We start from the raw sequence: 23790 nt of genomic DNA, 5'->3' as shown, positions 1-23790 counted from the left end.
CGATGAGCCTCATATGATGATGGCTTGGCGGATAGTGCGCTGTTCACAAAAATATACCTTCGACTACCTACATGGTACAAGCTGCTACAATGCCAACTAACCACACTGCTAAGCAAGCCCACTCTTCTAGTAAGCTAGGCATTTACACAGACTGTAGCTGAAACCTAGAGTTGCAATATCACAGTCTAACATCTAATTGGCCGGTACAATATATCTCTTGATGCACAATACATCCTGAGTAGTACCGAACGTAATAAAGAACGAGTTCCTTTTACAGTTAAGGCATAGTATTTTATGCTATAGGTGCACTTGATCTGAGAAACAAAGCTTGCGTCCTTTATTTAAAAGACCAAATCTACCTTGCCTTAAGTATAAAGCCCAAGATACCTTTCCTGAACAGGAGGATGAACGTTTTCGATGGCCCCAAAAGGTTATCACCAGACTTTGAGTAATTGATTGACCCTACAAAACCTTTTCTACCAGCTTAATACCTTCTGCCTCAATTTCGGTTCGGATGGGCTCGCAAATTTCTCGAGAATAAGGTGCAAGCACACCAGGCTTGTTAAAGGCCGGGTCGCCGTTGAGTAGGATCTGGGTGGCAATTCCGCACGTTAACCCAACAGACTTCGACATAGCTGAATAGCCGTTAGGATCCCCAAAAAGTTCGAGAGTAGATGTGATGGTGTCCTTTTTCACGGCTGTCAGTGGCTTCTGTTATATACGGAGTAAAATTGGCATGCACTGACCTTTGTACCATCATTCCACTCGACAACGAACTTGTGCTGGAGCATCACCAAATCACGTTCACCAGGCTCAAAGCTGCAAAGCTTGTGGAGTTGGCCGGAAAGTGTATCGAGAAGTGTTTCCTGAGTGGTAGGCACCTCTTCTGAGAACAAACCCATCCACTTGAGACCAGCTAAGACCTTGCCACGCTGATCAGGGGAAGAGAAAGTGCAAAGCTCATCCACCCTAGCCACGAGATCAGCCTCAGCGATGGAGGCTGCTCCGGTGGCCTTCTGCTGGATCTCGGCCCACGACATTCCGTCCTGTAGCCAGTCCTTGGCGGTTGTGTCAAGCCATCCAAGGTCGATGAGGGCTTTAACTAGAGCCGGGTTACCTTCATATCGAAGAGAGCCTCTGATGACTGTTTGGGCTTCGGGGATTCGATAGGCTTCTCTGAACGGCACCGAGTCTCGGTTAGGGTAGGCAAGGAACGAGTATCCATCGACAACATAGTACGGCACTGCCGTGCTCATCAAGTCCTTGTTGGATATTTCAACGACATTTCCATCTTGAAGAAACCTGGCGGAATTGTGCTGTGAGAGCAAAGCACCACGAGGTGACCAAGAGAACTAACAGAAATACGGTCAGAGGAATGTGGACGGCTTCACAGAAAGAGCTTAACCCACCTTGAAACGCAGAGGATTGTCGGATGCTTCAGGTGCGGGGATACCACCGCAATACGAGTAGAACTCGAGGACCTGACTTGATAAGCAACGAAAAAGACCTCTTGGTGTTCAATCATACCTTTCCACCCTTGTCGTGAACTTCATCGATGGTCTTGATGGCGTACAAGTGGTCGACACCAGGGTCGACACCAACCTCGTTCAAAACGGTGATGCCAGCCTGTTTTGCCTCGTGTTCGAGTTCACGAATGGCAGGAGACACGTAGCTTGTCGTAACCACGTTGGTCTTTCCCCGGATAGCCGACTGAACCACATGGGCGTGGTGGATAAATGGCACAAGAGATATCACGCAGTCATGGTCTGCAATGTAACGATCAAGTTCCGGAGAGGCTACGTCAAGGGAGATAGCTTCGACACGAGGGCGCCCAGCGGCGACTTTCTGGGCAGAGGAAAGAGTGCGGCAGGCTGGTGTACAGATTATAAGAACAGCAGACTAAAGATGGCGACAAGAGGAATACTAACCAACTGTGAGGGTGTTGTTTGGATTCCGGAGCAGATAGTCGACGCATGGCTTTGCAACCATACCGCTTCCAAGGATCATAATCTTTTTTCCGGCCATGGTCGCTATCACACGTTGGAGTGCTTGTTACAAAAGAGTTGACTGAGTAAGATAGATGGTGTGAGTTGAGGGAGAGCAAAGAAATTGCAGTACGTGTTTTTCTTATCGAATTCATAGAGTCTTGAGGCCTTCTGCGTACGCAAGAGTGTGTCCCCCCTTTCCTTGCGACATCGGTTTGTTATGGTTTGTGGCCGCAGAATTAGTCACTCGCCGAGAATACACGGTTGGTAGGCATTCATCATAGCATTTCCAGTGCAACAAGGTTTTACATCCTCGATTATAACTTGCTGCCCGCTTTCCACCCGAACGCCTTGGGCCGGTCCAGGTTTTGCTCTGCTTACACAATCGCTTTAAGAAGGAAGCGCAGTCAGCCGGCGTCATGTTAGTTAAATTAGAACCTAAACACAGATAGCATTGAGAGTTCATGTCATTACTTGGGACCTTTCCTCCACCAGGGGCCTTATCGATCCGACTAGGCAGCTCAAGCTGATGAGAATGGAGTGTGTACCCAGATCCAAGATCAACAAGATGAGGGATACGCTCAGGTAATTCTTGTATTGGTGCTGGCCATATTCTGAATCCCATTCTAATGAAATCAGGACATACTGAGCAATTGCCCACGCGAGAAGCAGTGGTTTGGCGCGTTATGTAACAAACCTGCGACGATCGACTGAACCTCATATTCCAAATCAGTACAATCTTTTGGGGACGTACAATTTCCAGAGAGTTCTGTTCAAGGAGTGAGGGTTTGTTGCGAAACAGATAATACGTAGGTTAGTCAGTAGTCGCTTGGTATAATCTACTACGCGAGAACTCGTATAACATAATTGCGTTTCGCGGTGGTAAGTAATAAAGAGCCAAGAAAACTATTACATACCTAGGTCTAGCAGAGGATACCTATAAGTGACTGTTATGCCACTTGCCATTTCTGTAGGCTTATACATCATAGGTACTTGTTGAAGCTTCCCGCCTAAGGAGAACCGATTTTTCAAGTATGCAAGTAAGATGTCATATAGGGCTCCTTCAATCCTTGAAAGACACTGACCCGGCACTTCATATCTGAACTCAAAAACTTCGGAGGGAAGAACAGGCAGCTGGGGTTCGAAATTTATTCCACGAGATCCAGCATATCACCCGACAGACACAAAGGCTAGTCAGGGGCATCATGCAACGCAAGACTTTCTCAGGTACATCCTTCCGGAGCTTGCCACGGGGGGATTCACTCTTCCCGATAGGTCAGTCCCTATCAACGGCTGATACTATATTCAAGAGCTGATCAGTGTCAAAGAGGCTCTGCTGGGATACTGAAGGTAGGGCCCATAGGAATCGAATGTGGGCGACGACACGTGAATTATGCTTATTTACAGTGCATGGCTATAATTGGATCATCAGTCCTCATCCAAGCAGCCCCGAATCACTTTTCAATTCCACACGTGGCTCTAGACATTCTTTCGAGAATTTTGTCAACGTAGAAAGGTATGTCGTTCTGACGATAGAAGGGAAGCTATATGAGAATTTGCGAGACTTGTGGCGATGGCGCCTAGACCGGGTTGGTATTGACCCCGAAAGTGAAGAAAGAGCAAAGAGACCAACGCTGGAGTTATTATCCAGCCCTAGGAGGGAAAAGTAGCTTAAGTATAAGTTGCAAAGAGCATGACAATTAGTTAAAAGGTTCACCACACTACTAAACGAAGGAAAAGTAAAAAAAAAAGTGTGACTTCGTTTAATAACTAGACTATACGCGGATGCCTTTGGGCATGATTCTTCAAGCAGCAGCTAGATACTATGGTTGATGTTTTATTAAGTTCGCATTCGCCCGTGCTGTATAATATGGCTGTGGCTGCTTAGCGGAGAATTTCACAGTAGAATAATCCTTGCCTGGATAAGATCAAGAGCAGGACTAATCTTTATTGGGCGAACCGTATCTACGCTCCGTAGCCCTGCATCTAGGGTTGGTTCCAAACTTTATGACCCCAGATTCCATGTGCTGACGCTGATATCATCCTTCTCTCTACTGATATCATAACGTCAAGTTTAGGCTTTGAGATGGGATCATTTCTATCACGTCGTTTACAACGAACAACTTGCCTCTGTGTTTAGTGTATTCCTCTGGCAGATGCAAAGGCGAATCTAGACTTGCTAAAAGGGGGCTGCCGAGCTGTTCTCTCTTGGCCCTCCACTTGAGTGCCGGTGAGGCCGTGATGCAAGGACTTGGGACTTGAGTAGATGCTTGGCACTGACGCGTATTCGTAGCCTCAAGTGTTTTTGAAACATGCAAAAGACTGAACAATTCAGCATTAACCGAGCCAAGAGCCAAGAGCCAAGCTGAAATTAGTGAAAGACTTGTCAAGCCACGCCTAAAAAAATCAGGAAGAATTTTCAGTGGGCACAGACAGCAAGGAAGGCTGAAAGAAGCATAGCAAGAGAGAAGTCTAAGCAATCATGTTTCCTTTTTTAGCAGGGCATGTTGAATTGACCTTGCCGCTAAGTCTTGGGTGTCGGTAGTCTCGGCATCTTTGATCTTGTGGTGGTACTCAAAGCCAGTTTACCCAGTAACGTACTCATTACGACAATAGTGTGTCAGGTAATCTTGTTATCAGGCACACTCATATCTCAACAATCTGCAACGCCTTGACACATCGCTTACGATGTCCAAGAGGCTGAGGCTCATGCAAAGACTGTAATTGAATGCGAGAATGGTCAATTGAGATGAATATCGAAAGTGGAGGTCTAAATTGGCGTAAGAAGACCAAAATTCCCGAAAACTCAGCCACAAAGATCAACGAATATTAATTGACGAATCCTTTCGTTTATCGCATGCTTTGGTGGTGGTTTGACCTCGTTATCGTTGGTGAATAGTTCGCCCCAGCCACATCAAGACATGCGCCTCATGACGTAGCCCTAACACCCCCTGTCAAGTCTGCGACTAATACAACATGACTGGGGGGGCCGGGCTAGCCCGACCTCACTCAAGCTTGCTGTACCTTCTGTACTTCAGGTCAGGCGGTTAAAATTGACCAAGCAGGGCAGCGTTTGCTTGGCCTACGACTGGCTCGTAGCGAGATGTTGTCCCTGTGGCTTGCCACATCCTTGCTAGGTCGATGACGCAGTGCCCAGAGTGCAGGTGCGGTTGAGGTTGCGCGGACACTCTTGCCGTTGCTTGGTCAAGGAAAGTTGGAAACTGTAATTAGCAGGTACAGTACCTACCGTACCTTCCTTAGGTTTGGGTGTGTGATGTGATGTGATGTTATGCCATGCTTGGTTCGTCGATGACCGAGTCTATATAAAAGACTCTGGTGCCCTCCAATCTACCAAACCTTTTCTCCCATCTTATAACAACCCAAAGCATAACAAAGTTACCTAAACAACTTTCCAACTACTACCAAATCACCCATTTTCGAGTAATTCTTCGTCTTTACAACCGACAACATGCCTTTCACCGCTAGGTAAGCCGACTTCTTACAGTATTCTCGACTGAACGACGACGTCATCCCGAGCGATCCGCAGTCAACGCTGTCGCAAGATATCGCAGGATGGTCTTCTCGAGATGTTGAGAATACATGCACAGAAACCGGAAGCATCACAACACATACTAACATATTCTCCAGCGACATCTGCAAGATCATCCTTGCCATCATCCTTCCTCCCGTTGGTGTCTTCCTCGAGCGCGGTTGTGGTGCCGATTTCTTCATCAACATCCTCCTCACCATTCTGGGTAAGTCACTTACTTATCAATTCAACCCTTGCACCCGATTCTTCCGGCGCAGGCTCACGCCGGCACTCAAACTATCTATATACACGTGTTGTTCAACATTTGACTAACTCGCTCTCAGGTTACATTCCCGGTATCATCCACGCTCTATACATCATCCTGAAGTACTAAGCCTTACCGCACTTGACTTCTCAGGGCTACAGCGCATCCCAAATGGCTTAATGAGTACCCCGCTTTCCAACCACCGACAACAACTGGTCAGCAATCGGTTGTCCTGGACCAAGCAACATTCTGTCTGACGGCCAAGACACCATTGACTGCCGTGTCAACCGGGTACGCGCATTCGCCCAGAAGTTTTGTGTTTTTGTTTGCGCAACCTTGGCTTCGCTTTGATACCTTACGCCGGTGATCCGCGCTTACGAGTTTGGACGCCGATTTTACGACAGGCATGGACGCGATGCGATACCAGTTCCTTATTTTCTATGTTTATTTGCGGATGAAGGCGCATGCTGGATTGGCTCTCAAGGCATAATGCATTGGGCTTTTTAGTAATTAATTCGATACCCGTCAATCCAACGTTTCCTTGACATCTAAATTTTGTTGTCTTTGTTGTTTGCAACATGGTGATTTTGTATGATTGTCTAACTGATGTGACCCAGGCTTCTTGGCAGACCCGCTTCGTAACCATCGGCAGATGAGCGACATGGGTGTCTTCATGTGAACGGATAACCTTTTCCATTGATCGCTATCGGGAATTATGGTCCTGTTAACTTAAACCTTGTACTGATGCAAAGAACTAGAACGCCAAAGTGCATGCATTTAGGGTTTCTAGCTACAAAATCGCAATCAATCTTTCGTTGGTACTTCAATGATTGAGACCTCTTTGAAGGATTCAAAGTTTTTGATTGGCGATAGGATCATTTGAATTTGCCAGTGTAGCACTTGCTTGCAGCGGATCTTGTGGCGTGGCATTGCAGTTTGTTGTTTGATTTCAGATCAATGCGAATGTGGAGTCTTTCTTTATGCATGTTATTAAGTACGTACGGAGTATATTAGTACTAAATATTCGAGATGGAAAGAAGATGTTCATGCACTTATTTTTTAAACGCGAATTAACATTTATTGCATAATTAAATTCCCTTATTAAAGATGAGACCTTAATAGATAATCACGTGCTTTCGCTCCATACATCACCATTTGACCGCGTCACTACGCGTTTCACGAACCATGCACTTAAACCATCACTCTCACCCTCCGACATGCCTCTAACAAAGCCAGAAGTAATAGAAATACTTGACGATGATGACACGGCTTCGGAGCCCGGCTTGAACAGCCCTACTCCTTCTAAATCGGCACAGAAAAGGAAACATGAAACCGTAATCGAAGAGAAGGTTGAGTGGACAGGCGATGAGGACGATCTACCTACTAAGCCAAAAAAGCGCCGTGCCAAACGAAAGTCTACACGGAAGAAAGGAGGGGAAAATGCTGATGCAAAAGGCGAAGTCCCTGAGGAGGATGTTGAATTGGTAGACATACCTGAATATCTCATCGAGCGAAGGCAACAGTTTGACAATAAGAGGAAACTCCACCATGACGCTGCTTTGATGGTACCACCAGACTACTCTGATATTCATTTTGAAGAGACAGGACGACTCAGAGAATTAGAAGAGCGACCAAAATTCCCCGAGAGTAGTGGTATCAAGCCTTCACGACCGTACAAGGACATTGAACTGCCTCAATCCGCAGGCCTCATCCCGGCATCTATCGCGCAGTATCTTCGAGACTACCAAGTTGCTGGTGCATCATTCCTTCACAGGAAATTTGTCTACCAAGAAGGTGGTATACTGGGCGATGACATGGGTCTTGGCAAAACAGTGCAAGTGGCGGCTTTTTTGACTGTTGCATTTGGTAAGACTGGTGACGAACGTGACGCCAAACGACTACGGCAGATTCGTCAGTACCCTGATCGATGGTACCCGAGAATACTGATTATATGCCCTGGATCTCTGATTATGAATTGGAAGAATGAGTTGGATCGTTGGGGCTGGTGGCATACCGACCTGTTTCATGGAGCAAACAAAGAGGATGCTCTGAGTACTGCTCGCGCGGGTCGAGTCGAGATTATGATCACCACTTATGACACATACAAAAACAGTCGGAGTTCCATCAACTTGGTCCAATGGGACGCAGTGATCGCCGACGAATGCCACAGGTTGAAAGACAGGTCCTCAGAGACTACCAAGGCTCTGAATGAGATCAATGCACTTTGTCGTATCGGTTTGACTGGCACGGCAATCCAGAACCGATACGAAGAACTCTGGACACTCCTAGACTGGACCAACCCTGGCCACTTTGGGACCCTTCCCGAATGGACACAGACGGTAACTAAACCACTGACTGTTGGACAGTCTCATGATGCAACCGGAGCCCAACTCAGTCTGGCGAGGACAACAGCCGACAAACTGGTCCACAATCTACTACCTCAATACTTTCTTCGGCGAATGAAAACTATCATAGCACATCAATTGCCCAAGAAGACAGATCGAGTCGTCTTTTGCCCCTTGACGGATTTTCAGAGAGACGCTTACGAGAATTTCCTCAGCAGTGCGGATATCGAACTCATTCGCACTCTTTCAGAGCCATGCTGTGGAGGCAAGAAGAAAGGATGGTGCTGTAATAGCTTTCTTTCTGACGGTAGGCGATGGCAGAACATAGTATTTCCCAGCATGATGGTTCTGCAAAAGCTTGCCAACCATCTGACCCTTCTCGTGCCTCAGACGACTGACCTAGAGGCAAAACACGACACAGATATGAGAACACTTCGAACCTGTTTGCCAGACACCTGGAAATACATTTACGACAATAGGGACCGGATTAAGAACCTGGTGAACCCCGAATTCTGTGGAAAATGGAAGGTTTTGAAGAAACTTCTCAAGTTCTGGCATACCAATGGTGATAAAGTGTTGGTCTTTTCTCACAGCGTGCGACTTCTGCGTATTCTGCAGCATCTCTTCACCAATACGAGCTACACTGTCAGTTATTTGGATGGCTCGTTGAGTTACGAAGCACGCCAGGAGGTTGTTGACACATTCAACTCCGACCCAACACAATTCGTTTTTCTTATATCGACCAAAGCCGGTGGCGTTGGTCTCAATATCACATCTGCGAACAAGGTCGTTATCATCGACCCTCACTGGAACCCGTCTTACGATCTTCAAGCACAAGATCGAGCCTACCGTATTGGTCAGACTCGCGACGTCGAAGTCTTTCGTCTTATCTCGCTCGGCACAGTTGAAGAAATTGTCTACGCGCGGCAAATTTACAAACAACAGCAAGCGAACATTGGCTACACTGCATCATCCGAGCGCCGTTACTTCAAAGGTGTTCAGCAGGACACAGACCGCAAGGGTGAGATTTTTGGGCTTGCCAACATCTTTACATATCATAACGACAGTGGCCTACTCCAAGACATTGTCAATAAAACCAATATTGCCGAGGCCAAAGCGGGCGTGCATCTTGTTGACGTCGACATGGAGAAGGCAGCCAAGGATGAAGAGGATCTTGGTGTTATCAAGAACGAAGCGCCGGATGCCGAAGACGGTGGCATGAGTCAACTTGCCTCGCTTCTGACGGCAGAGAACCAGCAGCGGATGCTGGATTCTAAAAAGGCTAAAAAGCCCAAGAGTGATGCGATACAAGCCATCCTCACTTCTGCCGGTGTCGAGTATACACACGACAACAGTGAGGTAATTGGATCGTCCAAAATCGAAGAGCAACTCTCGCGGCGGGCAGCCATGACTTCGTATTCTACACAAGAGGGACAGAGTGCCCTCTTTGCGGATCCTGGTAACGAGCGTGGTGAAGGTCTATTCGGCATATACAACCCACCCGAAGAGGCGAAGTTGCGACAATTTTGCGAGATGGCCAAGGAATTTGGTTTCGCAAACGCGACAGAATTTGCACTCGTAGTGGAAAGCTGGACGCAGGAGGCAAGGCGGAATTGTCTGGATCTGTTCTACAAGAAAAGAGAAGCCAAGCTCATCAAAGAGGGTATTATTAAGGAAGAGGATGTGAGAGATGTTACCAAAGATGAGGCGCGTGATCCAGGCACAAAGGAAGAAGTTAAAGACGAGAAAATGGATATCAGCTCTGCCTTCAAAGACGAAGATGTCAAGGACAACAAGGAGAACATTTGGAAGACGGAAAGCATCAAGACTGAAAATTTCAGCACAAAAGTTGAAGAAGAGAAGAAAGTCAAGACGGAAGGCGCAGGATCTAGTATACGAACGTCGATATTCCTGTCAGACGACGACGACGATGATGAGTTGTAAGGCGTTAATGCTTTCGATTTGATACCCTTCATATTCATTGTGCATAGCTCATTTTTTCTTTATTTTCATGTTGCTCAGCACCCAAAGGCTCAAAACTCTCGCATGTCTACTTTGTCAGTGTTCCCAGGACATGGGGAAGAAGATGGAATCTTGCCTCTCCCACTGGTGGCGCTAAATCAATCTTCTCCCATGGCCCAGCTTCTCTCAATGCTTTGCCGGTCGATCGGCAGATTCGACATGAACCCATGACTTGCGACCACACGAGTCCAGTGACCCCTGATCAATGTCAGCAATTGCTCGGGCGAGAATGGAAAGAATTGACTCACATTGATAGGCACGCAAAAAGAAGCTCCTGCTTTCATCGATGCGCACATGCTCATACGCATACCATCGACCACCTTTCTTGAGACTTTGGTACAGAAGCTTGATGTTCTTCTCGGGCTCAGGGATACTGCAGAGACACAGAATGGTGACGATGCAGTCGACGCTCTCAGGCTCAATTCGGCCATCCCAAGCTTTTGGGTTATTGATGGATTCAATGCCCACTGGTACAACCTCATAGACACCATCAAGTCCAATCTCCTTCACCCGTCGTCGCAGAGTAGCTGCAGACTTGGGGTTGGGTTCGATGCCGTATACGCGAGTCAAACCGCTCTCTTCTCCCTTTCTCCGTCTGAGTTCCCTATTATCACTTTCCTCGGTGTTCACGCCGACGTTGACTTTGGCAAACACATCCGCCCACATTCCGGTCCCCGCACCAATCTCAAGAACAACCCCGTTGATGGGCCTCTCGACAACCTCATCCCCCCAGCGGCCATTCTTTACACGTCCTTCGAGTAGTGGAATAACTTTGGCCTCCGCGTTGGCCTTCACCTGAGGACCTATAAAGGCCCAAAAGTTCCCAAACCAAGCCTCCTTGAACCGAGATGGCGAGAACAGCGTACGGAAATCTTTATTCCTGATAACTTCAAGAATTGTGCCAGGGAGGAAACGTATGGCTATGCTCATAAACAAATAAGGGTCAATGAGCTGCTCAGCGAGCTCATTGAGGGTTGAAAGGACTGCCATGATGGGTACTAATCTTAAAGATAAGACACTCAGATACGAACGTACATGTAAGAAAGAAGGAGGGCTGCTTTATATAAGGGACTCTTGGGCATGATCACCCACACGGAACTCGGCTCGTTTTGTAAGGTTTCCGCGTTCCGGAGACGGAGCCGAGCGGGGCCGGCAGTCACATTGTCAGTCTCGTTGCTAACACTCATTCATACAGCAATAGAAAGTGATTGGTAAGGTAGAAAGACAAGGATAGATCTGATACGATTGAGCTATTAAACATCTTTCCCCATGCGTTTTCTGGATGTAGACTCTTCTATGACAATAACAGTGCCTATCATCACTCATGACCTTTTTGAGCTTTGTTCTTTCTTCCAAGACAATATGTTCACTAGGACAAGAGAGGTCACTCCTGTTACAATGCCGCCATTTGCGTAAGATATTCCGTTGGTAACCCTGCATGACAGTGGGAAACATCAGGGGTAGAGCTTTAGACGCAGTGCTTAAAGCTGAACTACTATTGTCATCCACTATACTGTGACTATAGACAAATAAATTGCATAGCTTTGACAAAATTTTGTTGAATATTGAAGCATTACCTTCAAACTCTGAGCTTCACCGTAGTAGTTGCCCTTAGAAGATCGCAATACAAAGACGCCCAAACTCCAATCGTCCAATGCATTTTCCTCCCCATCTTTCCACCCTTTCAACAGCCAATGCTCAAAGATACTCCGATTACAGCAGCTCGAAATCATCAAGCTGGTCTCGGTACTTCATGATATTCCTCTTGATCTTGCTGCCCACAGTCCATGTCACAAAGTCCTCCATGCCTCTCGTAACCAGGTAAGCCGGGTCGGTGACAGTCTCGGTTCCCACGCGCACGTGGCCCTGCTCAATCATCTTGGTCGCTGCCTGCACAGTCTCGGCCATACGCAGCCTGGTCATCAGGACGGGAAGTCGGCGGCGCGCAAAGGCGCTGACAGTGACGCTGTTCTCGACGGCGGAAAGCTTTGAAGAAGATGAAAGAACTCCCATGTCGTAGAGCTTGTTGAGGAGAAGCTCCTCGTGCTTGCGGCGGGTTGCGTTCTCGGGAGGGAGGAGGGATAGACGATGGGCGAGTTGGCGCAGAGACTGTGATTGTTAGCAAGAATTGATGCGCTTGAGATGGGAACACGTACACCACAGAGACGGTTATACTTGTGGTAGTCCTCGGGCTTTTGGATCATGTATCGCCGCATGACGGCCTTGTCGCGATGGCCATTGTCGCCTTTGTATGTGATGAAGTCTGTCTTTCGCAGAAGCTTCGACTCGTGATGCTTGAGTTTTCGGACCATGATTGCGGTTTCTCAACGCTACTCGCTATAGATGGATTATTATGAGACGTCTGGTCGCCTTTTTCTGCTTGCGTCGTCGCCGTCGTTGGTAGAGTAAATAGTTGCTGTTCCACTATCAAAAGTTCAAAGGTTGGATTTGCAACGATAAAATCTGAGTGGAGACGCGGAATTCACCCCGCCGCATTCCGCCCCGTCGAAAAACCTCCAACGATTGAGCATCACCAAAATTAGCCTCTAGAGCGAGCCTCGCAACCGCCAAGTTGAATCCCCAGGTTTCAATTGCAACAGCCCACGATGCCTCCTAGACTACCAGCCCTCTCGACAGCTTCGGCTATTGCGCGAACTGCCATTCGATCCTTTTCCACAACAGCCCCTGCTGCTGCTCCCCGCGAGCCCAACACCTCTGCAGGAGGTCATAACCACCGACTTGCTAGTCTCGGTAACAGTAACAACCGTGCTGGCGGGCACGGGTACAAGTCATCGCGCGGCGGAGATGCTGCTGCCAGACTTATAGAGCGATATAAGACGCGGAACAACTCGTACACAATGGAGAAGACGGCCCAGATGGATTTCCTCAAGAACCAGAAGATGTCCGGCGACTTCCTCAGGCAAATGCCTCGACGATGGCAGGCAGGAGATGTCTACTCGCCTCATGATCTGAGCCCTATCGAGATGCAAAAGTGGAGGAAGAAGTCGGTAAAGAACAACGACGTTATTGATGCGCTCGGCATCAACCCTCTTGACATGTACAAGGTGCGTCTATATCAGCATGTAGGCCTGATACAATGATGCTAATTGACCCTCAGAACTTCTCTCTCATCGAATATTTCACATCATCATCTGGAATGATTAGCCACTCCAACCTCACCCGTCTTCGACCAGTCAACCAGCGCAAGGTGGCCAAGATGGTCCGCCGAGTTCAGGGAATGGGCATCTACCCCAGCGTGCACGCCCATCCCGAAATGCTCCGTGAGGATTTCTTCACGCACCGAAAGTAGACCAGTATATAAAGGAAAAAAGAAAACGGGAAACAATTTGTTCCTGCACTGGCGTTTTGTTGAATGGGATGATGTCATGATCATTATTCTTGTGGTCTTATGTATAACAGCCTCAAACCTCTATGTAACATATTGATACAATTGCCAACATCCAACACATCTCTTTCTTTTAATGTGACATATTTTTGGTACATTTTAAGCTCTTAGTATTCTATTGAGTTTGTATTGGCACAGCGAATCCTGGTTAAGTCGCTTGCCTTTTGACTCGAGAGCGGCCCAAGCCTCAGAATATCGCCCCTGAGCCCACGCCTTCAAATCCGCTTGAAGCTGTTGTCCTGGAAGAGCATTAAATGCAATGCCCAATCTACTTGTTGTTAGCTGTCTTGTCATCAAGGAAAATGTTAGTTGGTAACTCACGTCATTGCATCTGGTTCATGTCCTGTCACCACGCTCATCCTTATGAGCATGTCCTGAACCTTTTCTAGCTCTCCGCTACCAGCAACAGCGCCGACATAGGCATTGTATACCGACCCAGGAACGTCTACCTCCATGCTTTCAATTCGCTTCCAAATGAGATGGGAATGAATTGAGCCCCTGGGTGTGCGCTCAAGTGCCCAGAAGACTGCTTCCAGACTGGCATAAGATGGTCCTTCGGCAGAGGCTGTGATTGACTGCCAAAAGTCCATTGCCTGACTGGACTTACCACAAGATGCGTAGGCCAACATGAGAGAAGTGTAGAGCTTAGTGTTGGGTACCACTGTCGTATCCATTTTCAGCATGTTATGAACGATTTCCAAGGGCTCGTCATCAGGACACCTTGAGAATCTCTCAAAGAAAGTGATGTATGTCTCCCGGTTGGGATGGTAGTCGTTATTTCGATGTTGTCGCATATGGCCGAAAACATGAGATGCCATGTCTGGACGCTTGCGGTCAAAGAATGACTCCATGAGTTGGACACGATGGTCAAAGCTAAGATCCTGAAAGAATTGTCGCAAGATCTGGTATCCATTCCATGCTCTTGACGTGCTTGTTTTAAGATCCGTACAGAAGTTGGTGAATGCCTCCTGGATAGTTTCTCGCTCGGCAGCACTGAACTGGAAGGCGTGAACAGATAGAATGTCCATCACTTCATAATGCTTCTCATTCTCCAAAAGCCGAATGCATAGAGAAGCCACCGTGCTAGGCTCGAGGAGCACTTGATTCTCCTCGCACATTTCGACTATTTCACCAATGAGCTTGAAATTTGCTGTCGTCTGGGTAGTGAGAGTCATCATGAAATTGTTTACCAGTCGGCCAAAGTCCCACCATAAATCAGGCTTAACATGCCAGGGCTCATGATGTGTAACTTTTTTGTATGCCGCATGAACTCCAGGTATGTAGCCTGCTTCGAGTCGCATCTCCATGAGAATGAGGTGAGATTCGCCATCAATTGGAATACCCTTGTCGGCAGCAATCGAAAGAATCTCTTCGACCAACAACATGTCTTTCAACTCAAGTCCAGCTCGAAGAAGGCTGTTGATGGTGGCCGTATTAGACTTGAAGGACTCGTGTGAGCTTTCCATTCTGGACATCATCTTCTCCACTTCGGGCAGGCCTTTTCCGATGATAAGGATTGCCTGCAGTAAACTATCCCAATAATGCTTTTCTGGCTTCTTGTTGAGCATGTCGCCGATTTCAAGGAAATACGGAATCACCCAATCCTCTAGGTTGTTGCGGGCAGCGAAGTGAGCGACGAGTGGTATGACGAGGTGGGAGCGAGTTCCCGATGAAATGGGCTTCTCAAACCAGTACTTCGTCTCCTCGACCCGATCCCTCTCAGCAAAGAAGTTGACAAGTACACGCTGAATATGTTTTTCGAAAGGATAACCATTTTCTTGCGCCCAATTCACAAAGTTGACAAGATCCTCTTCGTGACCTTCTCGAGCCAATCCCTGGCACATCCATAATATGGGGTTTTTCGTTTTCTTATCGCAGTACTGCATTACCTCGTCCTTTTTATCGTATATCATTTGGAGAGCCTCTTTTGATCCACCGTAGAGACATAGCACTTCGATAAAGGTGCACCATAATCCGCCGCGAGTCGCCCAGCCAGGTTTTTCGTGCATACGGGGATCTTCAAAGGCAGTCCAAAGAGCGTTGGCCAGGTTAAGATGTTCGGTAGTTCGTTCGCGAGGTCGAAGTCTGCAGAGGACGTTGAGGGCATTAATAACATCGGCGATCTCAATCTTTGCTGAAAAGGGAAATTGCCGTTGTGCCACGAGGTAAGGGAGTAGTCGACTGCATTGCATTGCCTGAGTACCGTTCAATGGCCTTCGGCTGGAGAGTTTTCCTTCAAAAAAAGACTTCCAGGCCTGGACAAGCTCTTGTGGTGGTGGTGGACGTAAGTTGTCGAGCATGCGACTCCTCCAAATCATAATTTGCTGCCATCCTGGTTCGAATTCGGGTTGGCGAATCTCTCGAGGTGCTTTGGAGAACAGGGCTTCGAGGAAGTATCGCCGTGAGTAGCCATTGTTTATTGTTCTAGGTAATCGTGTTCGGCGGAGGGGAGTGGAATAGACGGCGCAAGACGGGGATCGGACTTGCTGGATGAGGACCCGTCGAGCATGGCGGGCCAATTGCGCCCTCATGATGGATTAGTCTATGTGAAGAAGGAACTGGAAGGATTAGCTGACATTCGAAGTATCAAAGATTTGTGGCTCATACTTACAAAAGCATGTTTAAAACGTCGCATTCACAGGTGGAAGTGGGATGTCGACACGGCAATTCGGAATCTTGAAATCTCCAATCGCGAAGCTGTGATTTTGGAGTTTGAATTGCGGGATGTTGGCCGACAATTAACCGATTGTGCTTTAATTCGCTATCGGGGACTATCAATTACATACGTCCTCCATCTCACTTGAACGAAGGAAATCTCGGTTAGAATCTTGGTTTAATAACCTTAGTACTCCGTACATATGATACAGTTCAAACATTATGTATGATAAATTCGAGTGAGATATCACCATTCAATGGTATATGAGAAGAATTTCATGTCTATATATCTGGTAATAAATGCTTGGATAGTCCCCACAGCTCTCAGTGAGACCCATCTAGAGAGTAGATGCCAGGACAAAGGAATAGACATATATGTATTGAGTGTTATAGCATTGTTCTCATTTTTTGGTTCGGATATCTTAAGAGACGCTATATATTCTTATCGGTTCAAGTGGTAAATTTCCATGCGGCTTTGCATCCCGAGATATCTGTAGCTTAGCGATAGAGAAATGCCTACGTCATGAAGCTATCCGATAGCTCGCTTGAGCTTCCGATCCTCTTTCACTCACTTCACTCACTCACCAATGATTCAATGGCATTAATCCACCAATCCTTGCTCTAGCCAGTAAACAAAATCCTAGGTGCCTCAGCCATCCTTTGTAGTGACGCTCGTTTGACTTCAACCGAAACGTGCTGTACCCCGCCCGAAACCGCAATTGTTGGTGGGGTGAGTTTGAGGGTCGACCAAAAGGCGCGATGATGAATGGGGGAGCTGGAGTTTAGAGTCACATCTCCGATCCTACACCCTTTCTCGAGTGACTATAAAGAACCTGGCGTCCTCCTTTAAGCTCTAGTTCCCGATAACTATTATTATCAATAATACCATCAACTGTCACAATGCCTCTCCTACCTCAAAGCGTAAAGCCCCGCGTTATTCTTGGTCTTATGACCTTTGGACCTCCCGGTAGTGAGAAGCTCGACGCTCGTATCTTTGACTCGGAGACCTTCAACAAGGCGCTCGACGTCTTCCAGAGCAAGGGTTACAGTGAGATTGACACCGCACGTGTGTATGTCGGTGGAAACCAAGAGGGATGGACTGGTAAAGAGACCAAATGGAAAGAGAGGGGACTCACTCTCGATACCAAGGTCAAGTATCCCAAGGAACCTCGCGAAAACACCTACGACAAGGTCATCGAGTCAGTTGAGACCAGTCTGAAGGAGCTTGGAACCGACTGCATTGATGTAAGTTGTAAACCCATAATAAGCTAGCAAGCACTAACATGATACAAATAGCTGCTCTACCTCCACCGTCCTGATCGTGGTGTTCCTTTTGCTGAGACCCTTGAGGCTATCAACAAGCTGCACAAGGACGGAAAGTTTGTAAACTTTGGTATTAGTAACTTCACCGCGTACGAGGTTGCTGAGGTTGTCATGACCTGCAAGTACAATAACTGGGTCCGACCTACAGTTTACCAGGGCATGTACAACTGCCTCACTCGTTCTATCGAGGCAGAACTCTTTGTAGCCTGCAGAAGGTACGGTCTTGATATTGTTGTTTACAACCCCATTGCTGGCGGTCTTTTGTCCGGCAAGATCAAGTCGATGGACATCAAGCCTGAAAGTGGTCGCTTCTCTGACCAGTCTGGTATCGGCAACACATACCGACAGCGTTACTTTAGAGAGAGCACATTCAAGGCTCTTAACGCTATCGAGCAGGCAGTGGAGAAGAACGGATTAAGTATGCTTGAGACAGCGCTGCGATGGATGGTTCACCACTCCAAGCTGAAGATCAAGGACGGCAACGATGGCATTATTCTCGGCATGTCCAGGGTGGAGCAGCTGGAGGAGAACCTGGAGATCCTTGAGAAGGGCCCTCTTCCTGATGAAGTGGTTGAGGCACTTGACCAGGCCTGGCTGTACTCTAAGGCAGACACGACTAATTACTGGCACGGGGAGTTGGAGTATACTTATGATGTGCACGAGGCTCTGTTTGGGGCATCGGCCAAGTAAATTGCGAGCAGGTAGACAGTAATATTTATCGTCTGACTGAGACTCACGTGCTATTCTTGAAGAGTTCCAGTATTATCCTGTACCGTAGATACTATCTAATCTGACAGTGATACTGCATATGAGCATGTCTTGGGATTGGGGGCGCGTGGGAAGAATGTAAGATGGCACATGACTTTTAAGGCGTCATTTTGTTGGTGTGACTCCCTTGGCATTAGGCATTGTTATCTCGGTGATAGTGTAGCACGCAATCAGATCTTAGCTAGATCTAAGAGACATGTCAAAACCTGTTATTGTGCATGCATATGGGTTCCTAGCAAAGTACTTTTGTAGTGAGTATCTGATGCAAAATAAGCCTCAGCCTCTGTAAAGTATTTTATCTCTAAGATGAGTGTTTATAAGTTAATATTTCCAACGGTCGAGTCATGGTGTCTAGGATATCCTAACCGCGATAACCTAGGTCTCTAGTGATGTGGATTTCTATTCACCACCATGAATGCCTCTAAAAAGTCAAGATAACCCCCATGCAGACCAACTGAACTATGACGGCACCCCTAGTCTCCCCCGTGCCATCCAATTCCCCGCGCTGTTGGTCCCTTGCGAGTTTGGCCCCTGTAAAATGGGGTCTTGGGACCCGCTTGTCTCCGCCCTGGACTAGCCATGGCTGCTTTTCAACACCACCTTTACATACCTACCACAGATCCAATACGACAGCTTCGATTCGACAGGTAACCCATATCCAGAAACACCCGGTCCAGTCGCTGATCCCAGCTAAACCGTTTCACTCTTTTGTCTTTTATTGTATTTATATACTTGTACTTCCCCGGTCCCTCCCTTTTTATCCTCGATGTCTCGCCGCAATAACAGAGAACAAGAGGCCAGTCTCCTTCAAGGTCGCGATCGAGTATCCCTAGATTCAGATTCGGATTCGGATTCTTCCACCTCATCCAGTGACGACACCACATGCGAACCAGCTTCATCCTCTACTGCCAGACCAAGAACTGTTGGCGCCCGTGGCACCGCCGACCATCCGAGCGACGCTTCCGATCTTGACACGAAACGCCACAATCGCAACAAGAATACCAAGACAAAATCAAAGATTGGCAGTGAAGGGTTGGAGTTGGACGATATGAATCCCAATGACCTTCGTCGCCCAAACTACCATCGTCACGGCGATGGTAAGTCTGGTGAACCCCTTCTTTTTAAGGAGGATGACCCTGAGCGCGGTCGCGCTGGCTATTCGCCTACCAGCGATACCGGACGACGACCCAGTCAGGGATCAAGGGCATCCAGCGAGGATGATCTCCCCTATCATCCAAATGAAATGATGGGACGTCCAAGCATGAGCCGACGGTCCACAATGCGCAGCCGAAGCCCTCAAACCGTTGCCGAAGCTGCCGCAGATTCGACCAAGCAGAGGTACACGTACGCAGGGTTCTTCCTCATCGTTAGTTTGGTCGCATTTTGCGTCCAGACAGAACTGAGCGCATATATCCAGCATGACCTTGGTTGGGACAAAGCATATTGTATGATGTATTTCACCCACGGTTCTTGGATTGTTCTATGGCCAGTTCAGCTCCTTATTCTGCGCTTCCAGAAGCGTGATGTGCCATGGCCCGTCTTCTGGAAAAGACACAAGCAGCAATTGCGCACCACTGCCATCATGATTGAGAAGCAGACTCTCGATGTATTCCATATATCGATCCAGCACCGCGCCCGACCAGTTCGTTATTTTGTTCGCTTTACCGCTATCATTACCTGCGCCCTGACCGTCGCTGGGCTGAGTTGGTACATTGCTGTTAGTTTAACGACGCCTTCGGATCTGACGGCGATCTACAACTGCTCTGCCTTCTTCGCATACGTTTTCTCTGTTCCAATACTTCATGAGCCACTGCGTCTCGATAAATCGGTTGCTGTTCTCATCGCTATCGGCGGTGTCCTCGTCGTTGCTTATGGTGATACTAAGGAGGGAGCCGAGAGCATCGAAGCCAGTAACAGATTCTTTGGTAACCTTGTCATTGGTATCGGTTCCGTTCTTTATGGCCTCTATGAGGTCCTGTATAAGAGATACGCTTGTCCGCCTGAGGGCTGCTCTCCTGGTCGAGGCATGATTTTTGCCAACACATTCGGATCCTTGATTGGTCTTTTCACACTCACGGTCCTTTGGATTCCTCTTCCACTCCTTGACTTCTTTAACATCGAAAAGTTCGAGATACCCGAAGCTTCGACCTGCTGGCTCATTCTTCTTGCTGTTCTTTCCAACGCCACTTTCAGCGGTTCATTCCTCGTTCTTATTTCCCTGACATCGCCTGTCCTGTCATCGGTGGCTGCACTCCTTACCATTTTCCTTGTCGCCATCGTTGATTGGATGATCACTGGGGAACCGTTGAGTTTTGCCGCCATTGTTGGAGGCGCGATGATTATCGTAGCCTTCTTAGGCTTGACTTGGAGCACCTACCGTGAGATGAAGGAGCACGCGGCGAGGGAGCCCGTTGCCGATTTCACCGACAGCGACAAGGACGGCGACATCGACAGCGATGATGACTAAGTTTGGGTGTGTTTATATGGCGTTTTGGGTTTGGAGGAACGGTTATGGCAGAGGTAACGGCAGTTGATTCGTGCCGTGCCGCATACTGCCCATCGGATCCGATATATATATAGACTACATGGCACATGTAGAGGCGTTTATTTTTGGGTTAGGTTTCATGTACAGCCAGTTTATTATGGCTGAAGCACCACCAGGGGTCTGTATATTGGACGGATGGATGCCGAGTGATAGACACCACATACAAAAAATTGTATGATAATAAAGGGAAATTTATCATTGGGTTAGCTGGCAACTAAGATCAGGCTAAGGATTTACTTGAACTTGGCAAATCCTCAGTGTGTTCTCGGTTGCCAGCTAAAGGATCAATTTATCTTTATTATTTGTATTTGCTTTCTAGCAGCTGACACTCCGGAAGAGCTGCACGCTTAGCAATACTTTTAAGTTATTAGAATCTACTATTAAGCGTGCAGCTCTTTCGGAGTGTCAGCTGCTATAAAACAAATACAGGTTTAATATTGACGGTAAGCCCTATGGCGTTACTACTCTAACTACTGTTCTCACTGTTGCACCGTTGTTCAGCTTGCATCTCTTTATGATTGGCAGTAAGGCACTATAAATAGATCATCAAAAACAAATTCCATACGAGAGCTCCCAGATATTAGAGCATATCAGGTTTACATTTTAGCCAATCCAAGTAGAAAGTCGTTTCATCGTAATCATCCATGTTCATGTCATTCCAAATTCAGCATAACGTTGAGCAAAAATAGCCCGAAGCAAACAAAGAAAAGAAAAGAAAGAAGAGAAGGAAAGTGAGATGCGCCCCCTAATATCATTGTTAACAAAATTCCCCTTGCAGTGATTTGGAACCTTAAAGTTCATCTTCTGCAGCTTCTTCAGCAGCTTGTTCTTGGCTGTCGTCTTGGGAAACATTCTTAACGAAAACACCCTCGCTTTCTTCCTTCCACCCGTTGACGCCATTGATCTGAGCATCATACGTGTTCATCCTCCAGACACCTTCTGCTGGCTTGTCGCCCGACTCAAATACTCTCAAATTTTCCCAACCCTGCTGGGGAACAGGTTGCAGCAACTGACGCACGAGGAGGGCGTACGATGTATCACACTCGAGCCACAGATCGGAAAGATTGACCTTTGCAAGACTACTGCTTTCCCAAAAGTCGCGGTCCTTGGGCATGAACTGCACAAAGAGGTGCTCAATGGGTGGACAATGAGGAATGAGAAAGTCCGAGATCTGGTGGGAAAGGGGGAACGTAGCAATGTATGATAGCGATTTGAGGTTTTCGCGCATGACGCTGAACGAAGTGTCTGAATCGCTAAAGATAGCAGGGAGAATAGTTGGTGCTGAGTAGTGAAAAAATTCGTAGGTGGAGTAGACAGGTGCGAAGGATCCTTCGTTGATGAGAAGTGAGTGCCAGTCCCTGATGTGGAATAAGTCGCAAGGGATACGATCCCGCAGTCCAGGTTGCTGTGACGGTAGCAGATCTGATCCTCTCTTGCTCCCGGGACTACGAGATGGTCGAGATAGCGATAGGACATGGTATGTGCTATCGAAAGCCCAGTTGCTCGACAGATCAACAGATCGGCTGAGAAAAGAGGCGAGGGTTTCTATTGGGCTGATTAATGTGATGCGCAAAGGATCTATAACGTTGAATATGGTGTGCCAAAGCCAGTTGTTGTCCCAATGGACCTGCACGCTGTCTTCGTTGTGTCTGATTTCTTCATGTCTGATTTCTTCATGGTCGCCGTTGCCCTCATTGTCTGGCACAGACTCGAACCAGTACATGGAGGGACGTGTCTCTGGTTGAAGCTCTGCAGGGGGCAAAACTCCCCAGAACTGGTTATCAGCATCTTGAATTTGACCAGACTTCAGAGGAACATCAACTAGAATAGTGAAACTTTCGACAGTGGATGACAAGTTGTTGCGACGTATGAAACTCAAGACCTGGATTTCGGACACGATATCTTGTGTAATTGGCTTGTAGAAGCGCCAAAAAGACCAGACGACATGTCGAAAGAGAGGTTTTAAGAGAGAAGTTCTCCAGAGACGACAGACTAGCGAAGCATTCTTTAAGGGTGTGTTTGGCCCAGATGACACGGGTCTCGAGAGCTTTGCAGGGTCTTGGTAGATTCGACTTTGTAGATCGGCTTTGGGGTCGATGAATGTAAGAATGTGAGTGACGAGCTCGACGGGAAGGTTATGCATCGTCAAATTTCCTTGAACATGATCCATTGTTCAGGTTTGGTCTCAGAGAGAAACGTTTTGGAAGATTGATGTAAAGTGTGAGTTGACTGACGACGCGTTGATGACGAACCAGAATTACCCCACGTCAGGCACGTCACTGACTCGGCACTCGCTTCCTATCCTGGCCATGAGATGCATGAAAGGAGGTTTTATTGGATGTTGTCTTTGATCTGTTTCAGAATGTTTACATGCCTGTTATTGGGCAAATTGTTGTGAGTTCTTGCAGAGAAGCCGTGTAAACACTCATCTGGATGGAGGGCAGCAGGCTCGAGGTTTCTCGAATATAAACAGTTTGATTGTGAAATAGCTGTACACGATTTAATCAGCTTCGTGTTGCAGATGATAAATCTGCCCGTGGTTTTAGCTAGTTCTGATTTCGAGGAACTGTTGACGGGTTGGCAGGATTGTTGCACTGCCTAGGTAGGTATTGTTCAAGTTCCTTACAACGATGACGTTCATATGCGTATCCGCGGTTTATCTGCCAATGTGAAGTAAGAAGAATCTTCTGTTGAGTAGTATATGCAGAGTTGATAACTATAACACATTTGATATGTTTCTATTCTTGTTGTTCGCGATGGCTTATTTGGAGTTAGTGTGTTTAAGAGGAAAAAGACCACAAAGTTGGATAGATATGTGATCGACTCTAAAGCCTGACATTCTTTAGCGTTCAATTTCTCGTTTATCAAGTACGTTCTGTTCTGCCATTCCTCAAAAATTATCAGAGCCAGCCGCTGGCAGGTGCGCCGCAGGTCTAGTTACCACGGC

At 47.4% G+C, this 23790-nt stretch overlaps 10 protein-coding genes across 10 annotated transcripts; 5 read left to right on the top strand and 5 right to left on the bottom strand.

Annotated features, from left to right (window-relative positions):
- Positions 1-462: 462 nt before the first annotated feature.
- Positions 463-2025, bottom strand: FSST1_006056 (uncharacterized protein; the record flags this gene model as incomplete). Its single annotated transcript, XM_083232390.1, has 5 exons — positions 463-687; positions 747-1352; positions 1410-1481; positions 1528-1871; positions 1929-2025. The coding sequence occupies 5 exons, from the start codon at positions 2023-2025 to the stop codon at positions 463-465; spliced, it is 1344 nt and encodes a 447-aa protein (XP_083089486.1).
- Positions 2026-5454: 3429 nt separating this feature from the next.
- FSST1_006055 (YqaE/Pmp3 family membrane protein) lies at positions 5455-5908 on the top strand (the record flags this gene model as incomplete). The annotated part of the gene is made up of 3 exons (XM_083223794.1): positions 5455-5471; positions 5634-5740; positions 5859-5908. The coding sequence occupies 3 exons, from the start codon at positions 5455-5457 to the stop codon at positions 5906-5908; spliced, it is 174 nt and encodes a 57-aa protein (XP_083089485.1).
- Positions 5909-6996: 1088 nt separating this feature from the next.
- FSST1_006054 (P-loop containing nucleoside triphosphate hydrolase protein) lies at positions 6997-10068 on the top strand (the record flags this gene model as incomplete). Its single annotated transcript, XM_083232389.1, has 1 exon — positions 6997-10068. The coding sequence occupies one exon, from the start codon at positions 6997-6999 to the stop codon at positions 10066-10068; it is 3072 nt and encodes a 1023-aa protein (XP_083089484.1).
- Positions 10069-10174: 106 nt separating this feature from the next.
- Positions 10175-11136, bottom strand: FSST1_006053 (S-adenosyl-L-methionine-dependent methyltransferase; the record flags this gene model as incomplete). Its single annotated transcript, XM_083232387.1, has 2 exons — positions 10175-10344; positions 10395-11136. The coding sequence occupies 2 exons, from the start codon at positions 11134-11136 to the stop codon at positions 10175-10177; spliced, it is 912 nt and encodes a 303-aa protein (XP_083089483.1).
- A 723-nt stretch (positions 11137-11859) lies between these two features.
- On the bottom strand, positions 11860-12458 carry FSST1_006052 (snoRNA-binding rRNA-processing protein IMP3; the record flags this gene model as incomplete). Its single annotated transcript, XM_083232386.1, has 2 exons — positions 11860-12255; positions 12303-12458. 2 exons carry the CDS (start codon positions 12456-12458, stop codon positions 11860-11862), a joined length of 552 nt encoding a protein of 183 aa, XP_083089482.1.
- A 294-nt stretch (positions 12459-12752) lies between these two features.
- FSST1_006051 (ribosomal protein S18) lies at positions 12753-13456 on the top strand (the record flags this gene model as incomplete). Its single annotated transcript, XM_083232385.1, has 2 exons — positions 12753-13211; positions 13265-13456. The coding sequence occupies 2 exons, from the start codon at positions 12753-12755 to the stop codon at positions 13454-13456; spliced, it is 651 nt and encodes a 216-aa protein (XP_083089481.1).
- Positions 13457-13651: 195 nt separating this feature from the next.
- Positions 13652-16083, bottom strand: FSST1_006050 (uncharacterized protein; the record flags this gene model as incomplete). Its single annotated transcript, XM_083232384.1, has 2 exons — positions 13652-13820; positions 13874-16083. 2 exons carry the CDS (start codon positions 16081-16083, stop codon positions 13652-13654), a joined length of 2379 nt encoding a protein of 792 aa, XP_083089480.1.
- A 1024-nt stretch (positions 16084-17107) lies between these two features.
- FSST1_006049 (aldo/keto reductase family protein) lies at positions 17108-18220 on the top strand (the record flags this gene model as incomplete). Its single annotated transcript, XM_083232383.1, has 2 exons — positions 17108-17452; positions 17504-18220. 2 exons carry the CDS (start codon positions 17108-17110, stop codon positions 18218-18220), a joined length of 1062 nt encoding a protein of 353 aa, XP_083089479.1.
- Positions 18221-19064: 844 nt separating this feature from the next.
- On the top strand, positions 19065-20765 carry FSST1_006048 (DMT family transporter; the record flags this gene model as incomplete). Its single annotated transcript, XM_083232382.1, has 1 exon — positions 19065-20765. One exon carries the CDS (start codon positions 19065-19067, stop codon positions 20763-20765), a length of 1701 nt encoding a protein of 566 aa, XP_083089478.1.
- An 868-nt stretch (positions 20766-21633) lies between these two features.
- Positions 21634-22986, bottom strand: FSST1_006047 (uncharacterized protein; the record flags this gene model as incomplete). The annotated part of the gene is made up of 1 exon (XM_083232381.1): positions 21634-22986. One exon carries the CDS (start codon positions 22984-22986, stop codon positions 21634-21636), a length of 1353 nt encoding a protein of 450 aa, XP_083089477.1.
- Between the last annotated feature and the right edge of the window lie 804 nt (positions 22987-23790).

Source organism: Fusarium sambucinum, chromosome I (genome assembly GCF_050947815.1).
Source record: "Fusarium sambucinum isolate potato_lamoka chromosome I, whole genome shotgun sequence".
Classification (NCBI taxonomy): Eukaryota; Fungi; Ascomycota; class Sordariomycetes; order Hypocreales; family Nectriaceae; genus Fusarium; species Fusarium sambucinum.
This window is presented reverse-complemented; position numbering and strand designations above follow the sequence as displayed.